This window comes from Artemia sp. Qi Xiang Cuo, chromosome 13 (genome assembly GCF_049724085.1).
Source record: "Artemia sp. Qi Xiang Cuo chromosome 13, ASM4972408v1, whole genome shotgun sequence".
Taxonomy (NCBI): Eukaryota; Metazoa; Arthropoda; class Branchiopoda; order Anostraca; family Artemiidae; genus Artemia; species Artemia sp. Qi Xiang Cuo.
Window position 1 is genome coordinate 20,247,326 of NC_142806.1, and position 18,479 is coordinate 20,265,804.

General features: G+C 35.9%; 1 protein-coding gene across 1 annotated transcript in view; it reads right to left on the minus strand.

Moving 5' to 3' along the window:
• Positions 1–16,704, minus strand: part of LOC148945058 (E3 ubiquitin-protein ligase RNF19A-like) — an 86,621-nt gene extending 69,917 nt beyond the window's left edge. Inside the window, exons 1-2 of the mRNA XM_089099207.1 lie at positions 16,651–16,704; positions 2,888–3,142 (exon numbers count right to left, since the gene is read on the minus strand). Coding sequence (XP_088955333.1) covers positions 2,888–3,140 — 253 coding nt within the window. The 5' untranslated portion in view covers positions 3,141–3,142; positions 16,651–16,704. The remainder of the gene's footprint in view (positions 1–2,887; positions 3,143–16,650) is intronic.
• Between the last annotated feature and the right edge of the window lie 1,775 nt (positions 16,705–18,479).

Consider the following 18,479-nt stretch of genomic DNA (forward strand, 5'->3'; position numbering starts at 1 on the left):
GACAACTCCTTCGATACGAAGTGCCCTGGTCTAAACGACGACAACAACAAGAAATATTACTAATCACTTTAGACTATTAAAAAGGGCACTAGCCCTTTGAATTTCCAATCGAATGAGCCTGCTTTGAAGTTTCTACGACAACGCCTTCTTATAAATCCATATTTGCCCCAAGGACATAAAGTACAACCTTTGTACCTAAGGCTGTTGAGGAGTGTCCTCCTAAAAAACATATTTTCTGTTTGGAAGTCAACAAAACTGAACAAAATGGTTATATAAAAATTTTGATTTGCTGTGTGTGGGGGACTGATTGGCGTGGGGGGGGGGGGGGGGCTAGTAGCAATAATTTTTTGTTGATATGTTTTTTTACAATAAATAAATCTTTCTTTAAAAAAAAAAATCTTTCTTTCAAAAATGGCTATATCAAAATTTTATTTGATGCGTTTAAGGAAATGATAGGCATGGGGGAGGGGCCATTTCCCTTCCAATCACTTTCGATCTTAAATAAAGGAACTTAGTTTTTGAATTAACAATTACATGAGATTGTATCAAAGTTTCAAAGACAATACCTTATTATGAATCCTTATATGCCCCCAAGGCACAAAGTCAAACTTATACTCTTAGGGCTGTTGGGGAGTGTCCTCCTAAAAAACATATTTTCTGTCTGGAAGTCAACTACACTGAACAAAATGGTTATCTCAAAATGTTGATTGGATGTGTTTGGGGCAATGATGGGCGTGGGGGGGGGGGGGGCTAGTTGCCCTCCAATCCCTTTCGACTTTTAAAAAAAGCACTAGAACTTTGATTTTCCAATCGAATGAGCCTGTTTTGAAGTTTCTACGACAACGCCTTCTACAAAAAACCTTATATGTCCCCAGGGCGTAACTTAAAACGTTTGCCCTGAGGGTTGCGGGGGAGTATCCTCCTCAAAATCATATTTTCTATCTGGAAATCAACTACGCTGAACAAAATGGCCATCTCACAATTTTGATTGGATGTGTTTGGGGGAAAGATGGGCGTGGGGGGGGCTAGTTGCCCTCAAATCCCTTTCGACTATTAAAAAGGGCACTATCACTTTGAATTTCCATCGAATGAGCCTTTTTTGAAGTTTCTACGAAAACCCCTTCTATAAAAACATTATATGCCCCTAGGGCATAACTTAAAACCCTTGCCGTGAGGGTTGTGGGGGAGTGTCCTCCTCAAAACACATTTTCTATCTTGAAATCAACTACGCTGAACAAAATGGCTATCTAAAAGTTTTGATTGGATGTTTTTGGAGGAATGATGGGCGTGGGGGGGGGGGCTAGTTGCCCTCCAATCAATTTCGACTATTAAAAGGGCACTAGCCCATTGAATTTCCAATCAAATGAGCCTTTTTTGAAGTTTCTACGACAACTCCTTCAATAAAAACCTTATATGCCCCCAGGGCATAACTTAAAACCCTTGCCCTGAGTGTTGTGGGGGAGTGTCCTCCTCAAAAACATATTTTCTATGTGGAATCAACTACGCTGAACAAAATGGCCATCTCACAATTTTGATTGGATGTGTTTGGGGGAATGATGGGCATAGGAGGGGGGGGGGGCTAGTTGCCCTCCAATCACTTTCGACTATTAAAAAGGGCGCTAGCCCTTTGAATGTCCAATTGAATGAGCCTGATTGAAGTTTCTACGACAACGCCTTCTATAAAAACCTTATATGCCCCCAGGGCATAACTTAAAACCCTTGCCCTGAGGGTTGTGGGGGAGTGTCCTCCTCAAAAATACATTTTCTATCTGGAAATCAATTACGCTGAACAAAATGGCTATGTCAAAATTTCGATTGGATATGTTTGGGGGAGTGATTGGCGTGAGGGGGGGGGGGGCTAGTTGCCCTCCAATCACTTTTGAATATTAAAAAGGGAATTAGAACTCTCGATTTCTAATCGAATGAACCCCTATTTTAAGTCTCTACGACGACCCCTTCTATATGAAGTGTCCTGCTTTAAAGAAAAGAAAATAATAAACTGTACATTGTCAACATTGATCTTATATGCCCTCAGGGCATAACTTAAAACCCTTGCCCTGAGGGTTGTGGGGGAGTGTCCTCCTCAAAAAGATATTTTCAATCTGGAAATCAACTATGCTGAACAAAATGCCTATCTCAAAATTTTGATTGGATGTGTCTGGGGGACTGACGGGCGTGGGGGGGGGGGCTAGGTGCCCGCCAAGAAATTTCGATAATTAAAAAGGGCACTAGCCACTCTCATGTCAAAACGAATGAGCCCTTTTAGAAGTTTCTACGACAACTCCTTCGATACGAAGTGCCCGGGTATGGAGAAAAAAAAAAAAAAAAATTTTGCCCACAACGTTCTTTACTTAGGCAGCCCTAGCGCGCTGCTTATGATCAACACTAGAATTGGACGTGTCTTCTTTTTCTTTCTTTGAACAAGGGTCCAGCTAAATTTGGTTGAGTTAAATGGAGGTTCAATTAAACGAGAGTTAAGCTAAATGGAGTTAAGTTGCACAGAGGACTAGTTGAAGGAAGGTTCAGCGGTTTGAAACAGAAACGGGTTGAAACAGCACTATTTTAAAAAGGCACAACCCCTTCAAAAATAATATAGCTCCCTTCTCTTACAAGTTGGAACAATGTGTGAATTTACTATACATATGTGTAAGCAAACACATTTTACTTCCATCTACGAACTTTTTACATTGCCAATAACCCTGACCACTTGGCTCAAAAGGCACCCCTGTATTTGAATGAAGCACTCTACTTCTTCAATTAACTTCACAGACATGACTGACTAACATATAAAATATTTACAATTTCTATTACAAAGCAAATTTCATTTATATTTCTTGGGTATAAAGGAATATACTTGGGTATAAAGGGTACAAAGGAATATACTTACAGGACGAGCACTTTAACCTGAAGGGTTGTGCGATTCTTTGAAGACTTATTTCACTATTATTTCGTTTGTTCCCAAAGGGGTTGTTGAGAAGACCAATAAACTGGCGGATTGATGCTCTAAAATTACGTCGTGCTCCAGGCTTACCAAAGGATTCAGATTTCTTCCTACCAGCTAATAGACTGGGATTTGATGATGCAGATGGCAAATGAACTATAGCACTTTGGTCAGAACTACTTGATGCTGGGCTGCTCATTTCTAAAAGAAAAGAAACAGTTGTACATATAAATGATCATACCTACGCATGGGTGAGGACAAACAGGTAGCCTCCCCCCATTAACTGTCACAGTTGTTTTTGTAAGTGCATAGAGCAGATTTTTTGGAGAGAATAGGGCTAAAATTTGGAGTGACGGTGCTTTTAACCCTAAATTAACATTGGAGGTTGGTCATGAATGGGGTGAAAAGATTTGGTAATGGAAATATTTGAAGGATATTTAAAATTCTTAGGAGTGGATAAAGAGGTAAGTTTTGAAAAGATCGAGATGACGGAGGAGTGTGGACAGCTGTGTTAGTCTCAGACAATTTAGTGCTGCACTGAGTTGTAAGTAGTAGTGGTAGTAGTGTAAAATAAAGTGGACTCAAACCAAAGTCAAAGAAAATCTACGTATTTCCAAAGTTATGAGTGATATACAGCTGTCTTCACTGCACTTTTCTAAACCTTAGACATGGGAAAGGAGAAAGAATATGATCTTCAAAATATCTTCCTAGGGAATAATTTAGATTTTAAATTCATTTCTGGTGTGGTATCACTTCTTGATTTCTTTTCTCTTGTCTGATTTCTGCCCTTGGCTATAATACAGTAAGCCCCACCCAGTTTCTAATGTATCATGGTTTTTCTACACTTTTTGCCACTCAATTACCTTATTTTCCCCCAATTTTGGGAATTTTAATATCACTGACAATGTCAGTTATCTGGCTTTTCACAGTTGGAAAATATTGTCGGTTTTATTTTCACTGTTTATTGGAATCCTTAAACATGATTAAACAAAAAAAACAAGTTTTTTTTAACTGAGAGTAAGGAGCGACATTAGAACTTAGAACGAACAGAAATTATTCCGTACCGTATATGAAAGGGGGTGTCCTCTCCTCAACGCCTCGCTCTTTACGCTGAAGTTTTTTATTGTTTTAAAAAAAGAAGTTATGAGACAGACAAAATTTCGCGTAAAGAGCGAGGCGTTGAGGAGGGGACAGCTCCTTTCATATACGGAATAATTTCTGTTCGTTTTAAGTTTTAATGTCGCTCCTTACTTTCAGTTAAAAAAAACTAGTTTTTTTATTTAATTTATGAACATTTTTCAATTAATGCAGCTTTGATTTTGGCTCACCGTACATGAATATTACTTTCTTTTGGTTAAATGGCTTTCTCGAAATTTTGTTCTGACGTAACTTACGAATTAACTTACGTATCGAACTTCTATATTCGCATGTTTTTATTACGTATATTAGGGAGTTCGTCCCCTAGTCAATACCCTGCCCTTTACGCTAAAGTTCGAATTTTGTTCGAATCACAAACCCTGAATCACAAAGGCCGGTTAGTTAGAATAGATAGCTCTTTTGAAAGTACTAAAAAAACAGCGTAAAGAGCAAGGTATTAACATGGGGGCGAGCCCTCTCATATACGTAATAATTTCTGTTCGTTTTACCTTTTAGTGTTGCTCCTTACTTTCAGTTGAAAAAACCTGTTTTTTGTTTAATTTCTGATCGTTTTTTAAATAATGCTGGGAAATCCAGCGCCCCCTTCATAGGAAAGTCATTTCCCCCAAGAAAACATCCTCCATGGATAGATCCTCCCCCGTAAACCCCCTACTCTGACTCCTCCCCCCCCACCAGAAAAAAATCCTTCCTGAAAAACGTCTGTATACTTCCCAATAACTAATACTATATCTATATGTAAACAATGGGCAAAGTTCATGACTTGCAGCCCTTCCCCCAGGAACTGTGGGGGATTAAGTCATCCTCAAAGACATATTTATTAAATTTTCGACTATTGGTCATTTAAGAAGGGCACTAGAACTTTTAATTTCCGTTCAAATGAGCCCTCTCACGATATTCTAGGACTACTGGATCGACAAGATCCTCCCTGGAAAAAAAAACAACAAAACAACCAAAAAAATATGTATCTGTGATCTTTCTTCTGGCAAAAAATACAAAATTCTACATTTTTGCAGATAGGAGCTTGAAACTTCTAAAGTAGGGTTCTCTGATACGCTGAATTTGATGGTATGATTTTCCTTAAAGTTCAATAACTTTTAGAGGCTGTTTCTCTCTGTTTTTGAAAATAAGGCAAATTTTCTCAGGCGCGTAACTTTTGATGGGTAAGATTAAACTTGATGAAACTTATTGAAATCAGCATAAATATCTGATTCTTTTAGTGCATCTATTGGTATCAAAATTTCGTTTTTTAGAGTTTGGTTACTATCAAGCCGGGCTGCTCCTTACTTACAGTTTGTTACCATGAACTGTTTGATTTACATTAGTTCCTTACACAGTCCTCCCTAATTACAGCTTAAGGTTTCGTTTTGGAAAAAGGCTTGCTGAGGCAAGTGATTACATTAGGCAGCTAAGAACAATGCATGGCAAATTCTAAGAACTCTTGGTTTTTTATTTCAGTTAGTAAAAAAGGAGGAACTGCATTGATAGGAATGATGCAGAAGAGGCAAGAAATCAAATTTTATCCTTGAAACATCTCTTTTAATTGACCTTTCCAATGAAATTCTTCATTTGGCCATTGATTATCATACATTACCATGAAATTGAATTTGGATATATCCTTAGTTCCCACATAGTGAGCTTTACAGAAAGCAGTATTCATTTTGTTGATTGCGGACAGTTTTTTCTTGTCCTTTTGCAGAAAAGAGCAAATTCACATGTGTTCAAATTTTCCAATGCATGAAATAAGCTTGGTAATTACATGAATAGCTAATGTTTAAAAAGGGACTGCAGAGAAAAATTGATTTTTCTAGGCCTATATTTAACAACAAAATAAAATTACATGAGACTTGTAGTTAAAATATGAGACCAGTGGTTCAGTCCCTAAATCTAAAAACTGCACTGCAAGTCATGTGGAATTTTAGTTTTCAGAGGTAGTGCAACAGTGCTGCCTAAGTAAAGAATGATGTTGGCACAATGTATTATTTTTGGTTTTATCTTTTTAGACCACAGCCCTTTGTATCAAAGTTGTCATAGAAACTTTCTCATGTCCACTGTTTCCCCAAACAGATCCAATCAAGATTTTGAGATAACCATTTTGTTCAAGATAGTTGAAAGGTCTGGAAATTATGTTTTTGAGGATGACACTCCCCCACAGCCCTCAGGGCAAGGGTTGCAAGGGGATGCATTTAGAGCAGCCCTTCAGCTCCCTCACACAATGGCATAGGGAATACACTCTCAAATATGTTTTGCAATGCTACAAAAACCTTCAAAGGCAAATTTTCTTATTGCAGGAGACTCTAATTTCCTTGGTTTCTCGTGGAGGGTGGGGTTCCCATAAAATACTGAACTAATCCAAAGGATAAATTATTTTCCACAATTGGTGAAAGTAAACACCTTGTCATCAAAATAGTGACCTGAAGACAAAGCAAAAAAAAGATATTTACAGACCATGATATTATTTACAGACAAGGTTGAATTTCGCCAAATAGTCATCTCAGAGACTCAGAAATGGAACACAACAGAAAAACCTGTCCCAATATCAGAGACCTTGCCCAATATGACAGCTAGCATAAAATGGCAAAGCTCAAAATAAGTTAAGAAACCTCACTAGACAACTGTAAAGTAATTTCAAAACAGGACTAATGGACCAAAGTAAGTTGAATCTCAAGAAATTTGGCAGCTACGTGTCCAGCAGAATTGCTCATTGAGCAATTTGCCACAGTTTTTACCAATGAACTTGACATTGCTCTCCCTCCAAATCTAAAGAAAAACTTCTTAAAGCAAATAACCTGTTTCACTGTTACAATGTCCATGGTCAAAAATTATTGAAAAGCCTTAACACCAATAAGACCACTGGTCCAGACAACATCCATCATTGCCTACTAAAAGAAACAGTCACTGAAATTCCCAAGCTCTGGCAATTTTATTTCAGCATTCTCTCGATTATACAGAAGTTACAGACCATTGGAAACTAGTCTGCATCATGCCTATTTTTAAAAAGGTGAATAGAACTAATGTAGAGAATTACAGACCCATCAGCCTTGCAGCTACTGTCACAAAAATTCTTGAAAGGATAGTTAATGATGTCCTTCTTCAAAACCTTACTCACAATGGTATTACTTATGAGCAGATTACACAGCTTCTGGACAAGGCCTTCCTGTAGACTTGATTTCTTTGGACCTAGCAAAACCATTTTGATAAGGTCCCACACAATCAATTTTGCTCCACTTTAACAGCAGTAGAAATAAACCTAGGGTTAGTATATTGGCTACTGGAATTCCTGATTGGCAGAACACAAATGATATAGCTCTTCATAACAGTGTGCCTGCTTGCTCCTGACCTTATAGTCCTCAGTGGTTTTCCTTGGGGAACTATTTATAAACCGATATTATTTCTTCTCCATACAAACGGTATAGTATCTGAAGTCTGTAACCATCTTACCCTCTGTGCCAGTAGCTCAGAACTATTTGGTGTCTCTAAAAGATTATGTATATAATCCGACTTTGATTGCATACAGGCATGGGGAGACAGATGGCTACTCTCCTTCAATATTTAAAAATGTATAACTTCACTTTGGTCACAATAATCCACTGCACCAATAGAGCAGGAAGGAAAACCTGACAAAATCCAGCATACCACCCTCAATTTGTACCAGTGGTAAAGACCAAGGAATCACTACAGATAATGTCCTAAAGTCCCATGAACATTCAACCCTAGCAGTCTCTCAAGCAAAATTTGAGCCTTGGACTTAACATAAGGACTAACACAGGCAGTCACATAGAATCTTCCTGAGGCTATATAAGGCAATTTTGAGACAAGTCCTGGGCTTTGGAGCCTAACTTGCAAGTCCCTTTCGTAAAAGTAATTTACAGCTGATGGAGGGTGTACAGAGGAGGGCCACTAAGTGTATCTTGGGAATCAGTGAGAAACCATATACTGATAGGCTAAATGGCTGAAAGCTAAACTTTTGACCCAGACTTAAAGACTTTTTGATCCAGGCACAGGAAAATGCTACTAACTCATAAGTATATCAACCAAACTGAAAACAATCCACAAAAAGCTTGAGGTCACTCAAAGAATCTTCATAAGCTTTAGCTTTATTCATTTAGCTCAATTCATTTTCCAATCTCAATATTAGACTTTTTGAAGTAGTAATTTTTCAATCCATTTGGTTTATATGACTGTGATTTAAGTGATTAAAAAAAAAGGACTTCAAATGTTTATTTCCAGTAACTTCAACAAGTTTCCCCATTATTCCACATTAACAAATAATAAGAAATTCTCCATAATTTCAAAGATAGTAGTGAAGTTTGATGTGTTATTATTACAAAATTTCCCTCCATTTGAAAGTTATTGTTCTGACATTAAGATTTTTCTTAACCTTAGTCTTCCAATATAATGCCTCCAAAACAACAAACTAGTAATACAGATCTAGCGTCTAGTTGGAGTAAAAAAGAGCACAAATCAGCCCCAAGAAAAAAATGTAACAAATGTATAGTCTTTGAAATAACCTTAGAAGATAATTCTTATGTAATGCTTTGTGATGTATGTCATAAATGCATACGTGCTCAATCAATGGACATCCCTAAGCCAGAGTATCTCCTAATTACAAAAAAAAATGCTCAACAGGTTGAGGCTTGCATAGATTGTTCAATTTGCAAATACTCCCCTACTGCCTCGAACAATCCCAATTCTAATATCAAGAGTGTTATTGAAGCCACAATAAATAGTATGAAGAGCAGTATTATTGATAAAATCCTATCCCAAAAATATTATCTAAAATACTGTCCAATTATCTATGAAAAACCTATAAAACTCATCAAAAACTGAAACTTCACAAACTATTAATAGTATCAAAGCAAAAGTCTCTGATCTTGAACATCAAGTTGCCAATAAGTTCTCCATTTCTGAGGTTTGGTCTAAAGTTCATGTAGGGCGAACTTGGGTAAATCCAACCCCTTATTGAGTTTTTTTTCAGCTTAATTTGGTCCCAAAATTTTTCTGGAGTTACTGGCACAATAAAAACTATTTGATGTTGTTCTTGGTCATAATAGTAATATTCTTCACAATCTAGAAAGTTCACAAGTTTTGTTGTTTTTGTGAGTTACTGCATTTACTGCACTGATCTCAGAGGGGTTGGACTTGCCCCCTACTCTGGGGTAAACCTGACATCCCTGGGCTGATCCTATGTATGCAAAGATAAAAATTCTGTCACCTTAAGACATGATAGATAATACCTCTATGTACAGGGAAACTGTATAAAACAAAAACTTTTGTTAGTAGTTTGTATGTGCCACAGAGGAACACAGGTTTTCTGCTTACTATGGGGTAATTCCAACAGTGTTGGTCTTACCCCAAACATAGAAGAAGTCTCTGAGAGTATTATTTTTCAAATTTTTATTGGAAATTTGAAAAAGGTAACACTGTACTTCAAATAATGGGGGAAAATTGTAACTTTAATTAGTATAATATATTTTTTTTAGTTGAAAAAAAGTAATTTTTATTGAAAAACAATTTCAATCAGAATCAGAGGGAGTTGACAAAGCAAACTTTTGATCACTTGTGCTTCATAGTGTGATTCTTGTACAGAGTGGTGACATGCCGAATTTGGAATGATGGTAGTGAAGGGACCAGCTCCAGAAGGCTTTAATGGTTCTTCAAAAATGTATTCTTCTTCAACTTTGCCAATGTCATCTTTTTTTGGCCAGTCATATGAATAGTTGGCTAGACCCAGGCAGCAAAGATATTTTATAAAAACGAGATTTTTGTCAGGAAAATTAAGCAACACCCTTCCAATATACCAGCCTTGTTGATGACATATGGTATCATATGCTACAGTATAGTATTCATTTAGCTGTATGTTTAGCTTCTTTTTCTGCTCTTCTTCATTCTCACTATCAACAGTATAACTTATGTACATTTGGTCAGTTGAGGAACCCAGAGAGTAGTCAGAGCCTTCACTGGAAAGATCATCTTTCTTTTTCTTTTTCAGCTTTGGCTTGATCATCTTCTCTTTTACTTTCCCTGTTTTGTTCTTGAGCTTTTCTTTTTTCTCTCTCTCTTTTTGTTTAAGCACTCTTAAAGCCTCTACAGAAGTGATTATTTCAGTTTCCCAAGCAATTTTCTCCTAATCAGATGTCCTGGGTGCTGAGACATATATATATATATATATATATATATATATATATATATATATATATATATATATATATATATATATATATATATATATATATATATATATATATATATATATATATATATATATATATATATATATATATATACTACTACTACTAACAACTCACTGAAGCACCAAGCCGCCTGAGGCCAACACAGCTACGCACGCTCCTCCTCCACCCCAATCTATTCAAAGACTCCCTTTTTACACCCGCCCACGAAGTTCCCATTTCCTTTAAATCTTTCTTTATGACGTCCTCCCATCCCAGACGGGGACGACCTGCTTTCCGTTTAGCCCTAGATGGTGGGCCAAAAAGAACAATCTTTGGCAATCTGTCATCCTTCATCTCCACAACGTGCCCTAACCACCTGAACCTTTCTTTCATTATAGCCCTAGAGAGCGGTATTGAACCACATTTTTTGTATAGCCTATTGTTTCAAATATGGTCAGTCAGCAGGGTACCCACAGCCATCCTTAAGCAATTGCTCTGGAAACCATCTAGCAAATCTTCATCTACTTTTTGGAGCGACCATGCTTCAGAATCATATTTGACCACTGTCATCACTGTAGCTTCTAATATTCTAATCTTGGTTTCCAGACTTATGTTTCTATTCTTCCAAACTTTGTTTTAACTGTGAAAAAACACCCTGAGCCTTGGCTATTCTATATTTAACATCTTCACTGCTCCCACCATCTTTACTAATAATACTACCAAGGTAAGTAAAGCTGCCCACCTGATCAATCTTTTCAAAACCCAACGTCACCTTTTCATCTTCACTTACTCCCAGCCTTAGTGACTTAGTCTTTCTTACATTAATTTTCAAACCAATTCTAGCACCCTGAACTTGCAAAACCTCTAAAACTTCATTCATTTTGCTCACAGTTTCATCTAGGATGCTTAAATCATCAGCATAATCTAATTCCAGGAGACTTTTTCCTCCCCACTTGATTCCTTGGTCTCCCATTGCCTTTTCTGTACTCCTTAAGACAGTCCATCAAAATAATCCGTTTAAAGGGGGATAGAACACAGCCCTGCTTAACTCTTGAATTAATACAAAACCAGCTGGTAACCTCATATCCTACCTTAACCGCAGCTGTGTTATTCTTGTACCTAGCACTAATCACTTTAGTGTATTTGTCTGGTATACCATACAAGGATAAAACCTTTATTTAAGCTCTTCTATCAACAGAATCAAACGCTTGCTCGTAATCTATAAAACTGAGGACCAAAGGTGTTTGAAAACTCAGGCACTTCTCAATTATTAGCCTAAGAGTGAAAATTTGGTCAACACATCCTCTACCTTTTCTAAAACCGCACTGTTCTTCTCTTAAAACTTTGTCTACATCATCTCTCAGTCTAAAAAGTATCATATTACTAAGTAATTTACTACCTACAGAGACCAGACTAATGCCTTGATAATTACCACACTCACTTTTATCACCTTTCTAATAAAGTGGCTTAATTAATCTTTTCCTAAAATCGTTAGGTACTTCCCCTTTTTTAAAAATCATAATCATAATCTTCAATAACTTATTTCTGACCTCAAAGCCACCATATTTAAGAAACTCATTTACCACCCTATCAGCACCTGGAGCCTTATTGTTCTTTAATCCTTTTAGTACTGTTGCTAATTCCTCCTCACAGAACAAATCTTCCTTCACATCCAAGGTATCACAAACTTGCAGGTATCATCAAAACATACTAAGCCCAGAAGAATTGTCCATTAGTCAGAATCCCCTGCAAATGCTGTGTTGTTTACTAGGCTATAATTTATATATATATATACAAGGATATATATATATATATATATATATATAATATTATTCCAGCACATATCAACTGCAATGCGATTGACAAGGCCAAGTTAAAACAATATGTTAAGACAAAGAAATCAGAGAGTCAGAGCTTAACAAGAGTGATAACCACAGTGAATACTGCAACTAATCAGATTAATATGTATTGTTAACATTATGAATAGTTGGCAAATATACTGATTTCCAGGCTAGAATTGCAAAAAAAAACAGCCACACTGTATACATGGGGTAAATTACAGTAATAACTTAAACTACCCTATTAACTTATCAGCTATTTAGAATCGTTTTATTATCTCTCTATTTTTCTTTGCTATCAATTAAAAAATTGATACCTACCTTGTGGTCAACAAAAATGCCTTCCACAAAAATTTGAAATTCCTTTATGACAAAGCAATTGAAAATGGCAGAAATGTTGAAGGCTGTTGTCAAGTACCCAAGCCAAAGGAAGAAGATGGGATATGGAACCACAGACATTTTTAATCACTAAGCCAGATAAGACAGGGTGTTGGAGTTACCCCTGGGTTTGACTAACCCAAGCTCACCCTACTTGTACAAAAAGAAACCAGTAATGTCAAAACTAACCTAGTTCATCACCTAGATAGAGGGGTCAAGCACCTTTTTCCAGAGGAAAAGGACAGGCACCACATGTTGTTGAATATTGTTGCCTATGGGTTCACCATAGGCAACAATATTCCCATATAGCTATTTATTTAACCACACTTAAACCAAAAGTATAAACATCAGAATGTTCAAATCTAAACCTAAAGAGACCCCCTGCACTTTGAAATTTGCATTCCACTGAATTGTACCTGACTATTATTATTTTCTCTGTTCCAAGTGTAGACATCAAAAGAGCCATTACCAAATACTCTTACATGTTACAGGAAGATGTCCAATTTCATGGCAATACCTCAAAGGCTGAATAAAACAAACAAAGTATTGATGAGCTAAAACAGATTCTAGTAAGTCTGATATCATTATCTTTAAAGGGCAGAGTGTCCAAAAAAACAGCACTATTCTTCACAGTTGGAAAACTCCAAACCCAACTCCAGATAATTCTGCAAGAGAGATCTAGTCATTTGCTCCCCTTCTCTTAAAAATGGCATAGTTTCTTCTTCTGTTTGTACATTATATATTCATCATCTGTCAAATAATAAACTTTATTGATCATGCAACAATCCCAGTTCAAGTGACTCCAGTTTTATGAATGCAGTTCCTGAATCTCTCTCCATGGGAGAATATAGATGAGAGGCAATTTTATCTCTTAAGAAGCATGTTTCAAAATCTTGGTTACTATGGGCTGTTTGAGTCCTTTTAGCCCCTTTAAGACCTCAAAATGGAATTTCCCTCAGAAGGAACAATTGATCTTGAAAAGAGCATAAAACATCCATCAAGTGATGTATACACTTTCTGGTAAATATCTAGATTAACAGAGTACTCAGATAGCTAAGAAATAATCTTACATCTAGAATCAGAATTTCATCCTGAATCCAAATAAGACATTTGTTTATTTTGCAAATTCAATTTCAAATCCTTTACATACCCTCAAAGATTATACCTTTTCTCTTATTTTAGATTCAGCTTACCTGTATATACATACACCTGTGTTAGTGTCAATCTGGTTGACTGTAAACTGAATAGACAAAATCAAGAATCAATAAATGCATGGAACATATATATTATGGGCTATGAGGCTTAGGTAGTGAGCATACTCTCTTTGAACTTATAAATGTGCTGAAGGATATTGAAGACAGAGATAATTTCTTAGTGTTATGTGCACTCAATACTGCAAGAGTCTGTCTTCTATTTTGCATGTACGGCAGTCTGCTATTTTGGATACTGAAAGGTGTATGCCAAGGAGCCTTGACTTCTCCAGTTTTGTTTAATAATTGTGTTACTGGTCCTCAGGATAAGTTGAACCGGATAAGTTTATCTCTTGTTAGTTGTGTTTGCAGATGACTTACTTAACCTTTCCAAGGATGTTCTTTGTCTTTTGAGCTTCTTAAACAAAAGACTATGAGCACATTGGTCTGAGCTTTAATACTGATAAAGCAACTTTTCTACTATTGACTATAAAGGAAATAAAATTTCAATAAATCTGTCAGACTCTGAATTTCCTTTGGCTAGCAGCCTTACTTGCCTGGGGATGTCTATTGGAGTGAATATGAAAGAAACTACAAACCTGACACTGAAAAATTATGCTAGTAAGATTTGGGCTGTGTATGCATCCTTGGCTTTAAACATTTTGTATCTGAGTAGAGTTCACCATTCTCAGTTATATAATAGCTTAACAGTTGGTCTGTCACCTGCTTACTTTTGCTCATTTTTGTCTTTTTTAACTGTGGTAAGAGAAACCAAGTTCCTTGTCTTTATTTAAATTTGCAAAGCATTTAATAGAAATGCTGACATGGACAAATAACTATTTTCTGCAGAGAAAGTATCAATTGGTAAACCTAGCTGGGGTTATTGAGAAGCTTATTACTGATTTCTCTACTGAATGCCAGAACTTTTCCCATCTTTCTTCATATCTGTTTGTCCCTTGTTTGTAGTTGTCAAAGTATGTTTTTATTTCTGTTGTTTCTTTTTTGTTTTCTTAATTTTTACCCTGTATTTTTCTGGGTTCTGCCCAGCTTTTTTTGTGATTGGATATAAATAAGATGATGATGATATTTGGGTAAGGTTAGAATAATCAGGTTTGGTTTGTTTTGTAGCAAACTTAATACTCTGTTAATTTAGGCCTAGATATATACCTGCTTTCTTTCTAGCTAAATTATATGAGTGTGTAAATTTACCAGACATTTAATTCATAGTATTGACACAAGTCTAAACTATTGAATCCAGAAGAAAAAGAGGAATCAAAGGAAAAGAAATTTTCTAGGTTAGAATGACAAGCAACTGAGTAATGATTTATTATATTTTTCATTAACATATAATAATTTTGTAATTAGAATGCTAGCTGGAAACCAATGGTCAGTAAAATTTTAGTTTTGCTACTTTCTGCTATCTTGGAAAGGGATTAGGATAGGAAGATGAAACTTTCAGAAATGAATCCAAAGCCAAAAACATACTCTGGAAAGGTATTGCCAAGCTTCTTTTTTAACCCTGTCCTGATTTCTAAGTCTTGGAAATTTGCCTACTTGATAGGTCTATACCTATTGCAATTTTGACAAAACTAACTTTTACCTTAATTTTTTGTTATCACTTTTTTTCTCTCACTTTAGTTCTGAAAATGTAATTTATATTATTTGAGTAGAATTTTCAGCCATATTGATGGGTTTTTCAAAGTTTAAGAAACATATTTGCAGATCTTTGAAACCTCACAAATTGGGATTGAGCAAAGTTGTGAAGCTGAAAACAGTTTGGTTGTAGCCTATTTTATTTAAACAGAATATCTATTTTGCAGAGTTTCACTTTTATAACACAATGATTTTTAAAGGTCACTGTCCTCTAGAGGGAGAAGAAGTAGAGGTAGATACTTCATAATACCTTTCTAGGGCATACTTTAGTCTGTAAATCTACCCCTGAAAGTTTCATTTTCCAAACCCAACCCCTTTCCAAGATAGCAGAAAGTAGCTAAACTAGAATTGGTAAAATTCTATTTTAGCTACTTTTGGCTATCTTGGGAATGGGTTAGAAAAATGAAACTTTCAGGGAAGAGTCAACAGGTTAAAGTATGTCCAGGTAAGGTATTTTGAAGTAACTACCTCCAGTCCTTCTTTCTCTAGAGGGTGACTCCTTCTTTCTCTAGACCTTGAAAAACCAGTGGGTTATAAAAGTGAAACCTTGCAAAATAGATCTTTTGCTTAAACAAAGTACAACAAAATTGTTTTCAGCTTCACAACTTTGCTCAATCCCAATTTATAAAATATTAAGGATATACAAATACATTTCCTAAGTTTTGAAAAAAAAAACAACATTGATATGGCTTAAAATTCTACTGAAATGACAAGAGTTGAATTTTCAGAACTAAAGCCAGAGAAAAGAAAATGATAACTGAAAAATAAGGTAAAATGTTGGTTTGTCAAAATTTCAATAGGTAATGTAGGCAAATTTCAGAACCCTCTAGGGGGAGAAGGAGTGGAGGTAGGTACTTCAAAATAGCCTACCTTCCTGGGATATAGGTTACATTAGCCTGTAGACCCATCCCTGAAAGTTTCATTCTCCTAACTTAACCCCCTTCCAAGATAACCAAAAGTAGCTAAAGTAGAATTTTATCCCAGAAGAGGATTAACATAGGCCCAGTAGCTTGGCAATAGCTTCCCAAAGTATGTTTTTGGCCCTGAATTCATCACTGAAAGTTTCATTTAAATAACCAAACTACTTTCCATTATACTGAAAAGCAACTAAACTAGAATTTTACCTTAATTCTTAGCCTAAAAAACGTGAGCCATGAACAGTCTAGTAAACTAGGCTATAAAAAAACTTAGCCTACAAGATCTGAATAGCCTAGGCCTATCTAAACCACCTGTAGAAACTCCTAAACAGTAGTTATTGACAATTCAGATATAGGCCCTTATAATAACCAGTCTTTTAGCAGTCATTAAGCAGGAAAACATACCGTGTCACAATCTAACTACATTAAAGTCCAAAATTTATTTTAAGCAGTTTAAAATCTATTTCTTCTAAAGTACAATATAGGCACACACCAAGGAAATTGAGGAAATCTCGATGCCTAAAATTTTACATTGACGTATCGTTCTATGCTCCTTATTCGTTTTCCCGCCTGAATCGTAATGCTGCGCAGATTTTGCTATCTTGTTGGTCAGGTTTGGTCTGTTTATTTGAATAGTACGTGCCAAAGACGTGTAATCAGTATATTATTTTTAGAAAATAGGAAAATTCTTGAGTGTATACTTGATTATGGATGGACTTGTCAATGATGGTGACATTCACAAGCGTCGCTTTAGTTGTCCCTCCCAATTAGTCCCCGAAGCCACGCCACGCCGAAATGACGGCGGTGAATGTGTGATTCAGTATCGCCGGCGGCGCGCCACCAGGCGCGCCTAAATTTTTTGGGCGGTGCGCCGCCGATTTTAGACGGGGGGCGCGCCACGGCGCGCCGATTTTTCTGATTAAAAAAAATAATAAAAATTCCACTTCACCAAGCACGTTCAACCTCGATTTTAGTAAGGATTTTTAAGTGGTTGGCTAAAACGTACAAGAACAATATGACAAACATGAATTTGTTGGGCCGTGCGGAAAGTGTTTATGTTCACCGTCGATCAGACCAAGTAGAATTCTCATTTCTAACCACTAGACCCAGGGAAACCTATGTTGTGTTTATGTTTAACATCGCATTGTTCCTATAAAATCCCGTGTTTAGTCATTTCCCTCTTTTTGATGGTTTGGGCTAATGTTTGTATAACTTTTAAGATTTGAAGTTCAAACATCTCCTGTTCATCAAATACATACGAAAAGGAAGTGAAAAAAAAACAAATGACAAAATAGAAAAAATACTGTATACAAATCAGATATCATGGCTTAACAACACCAACAATTTTAAATCAGTGGTTACATCACTTCAGTTACAATTGATGTAACAAAAGTCAGTTTGTTCACTCTGCCTGGAGCCATTGATCTTTTTGCAGTCACTATCTATGCCACTAATTAGTCACTAATTAGCATAAGTTGGGCTCAAAACCCCTATGCCTTCCCAAGGCCAGAACATAATTTTCACTTTACTGAAAAAATATAAATGTTTTTACTTTTATAACTTTAATAAATCAAATAATATTAACAACTAAATATCAGTATATGCATATTAAACTGACAATGCATATTCATTTGTATTTTTGTCAGTAAAGTACAAATTAATTTCTGGCCTTGGGATGATAGAGGGATTTTAAGCCCCACTTATGTTAATTCCTGCTCGTTTTGAGTTTGTCTCGGATATTTATTGTAATATCCGTTTATTTTGGGTTTAATTTTTTTATTGATTCTAATTTGTTGTAGTTTCCTGCTTAGTAGATTATGTGACTTTATTTTTTCTCATTTTTTGTTTAATGTATTTCTTTAATTTTCTTTGAAAAAACTTATTTTTTGGAAACAGTTTTTTTAATTAATTTCTGTTCCTTTTATATTGACATAGTCTTTTCAGGGAAAAAGAAAATCATACTTTAAATCTTTTCGTTTTTTTGAGAATTTATAGTTTGGCCTGCTATTTGTATGCTGGAAAACAATTTTCAGAAAAATTTAACAACATAGATCCTTATAAAAATCTGGACACAAATAGCAGTGTTTAATTTAGTTTCATACCTCCTCTATTTGACCTGAAATGGAAAACTTGATAACATTCGCAAATAAATTTGTTTACTTTCTTTGATAGCTTCGATACACTTACGCTATTTTGATTTGGTCAAATTTTAAGAGCAGATGAAGCCCTGAAAG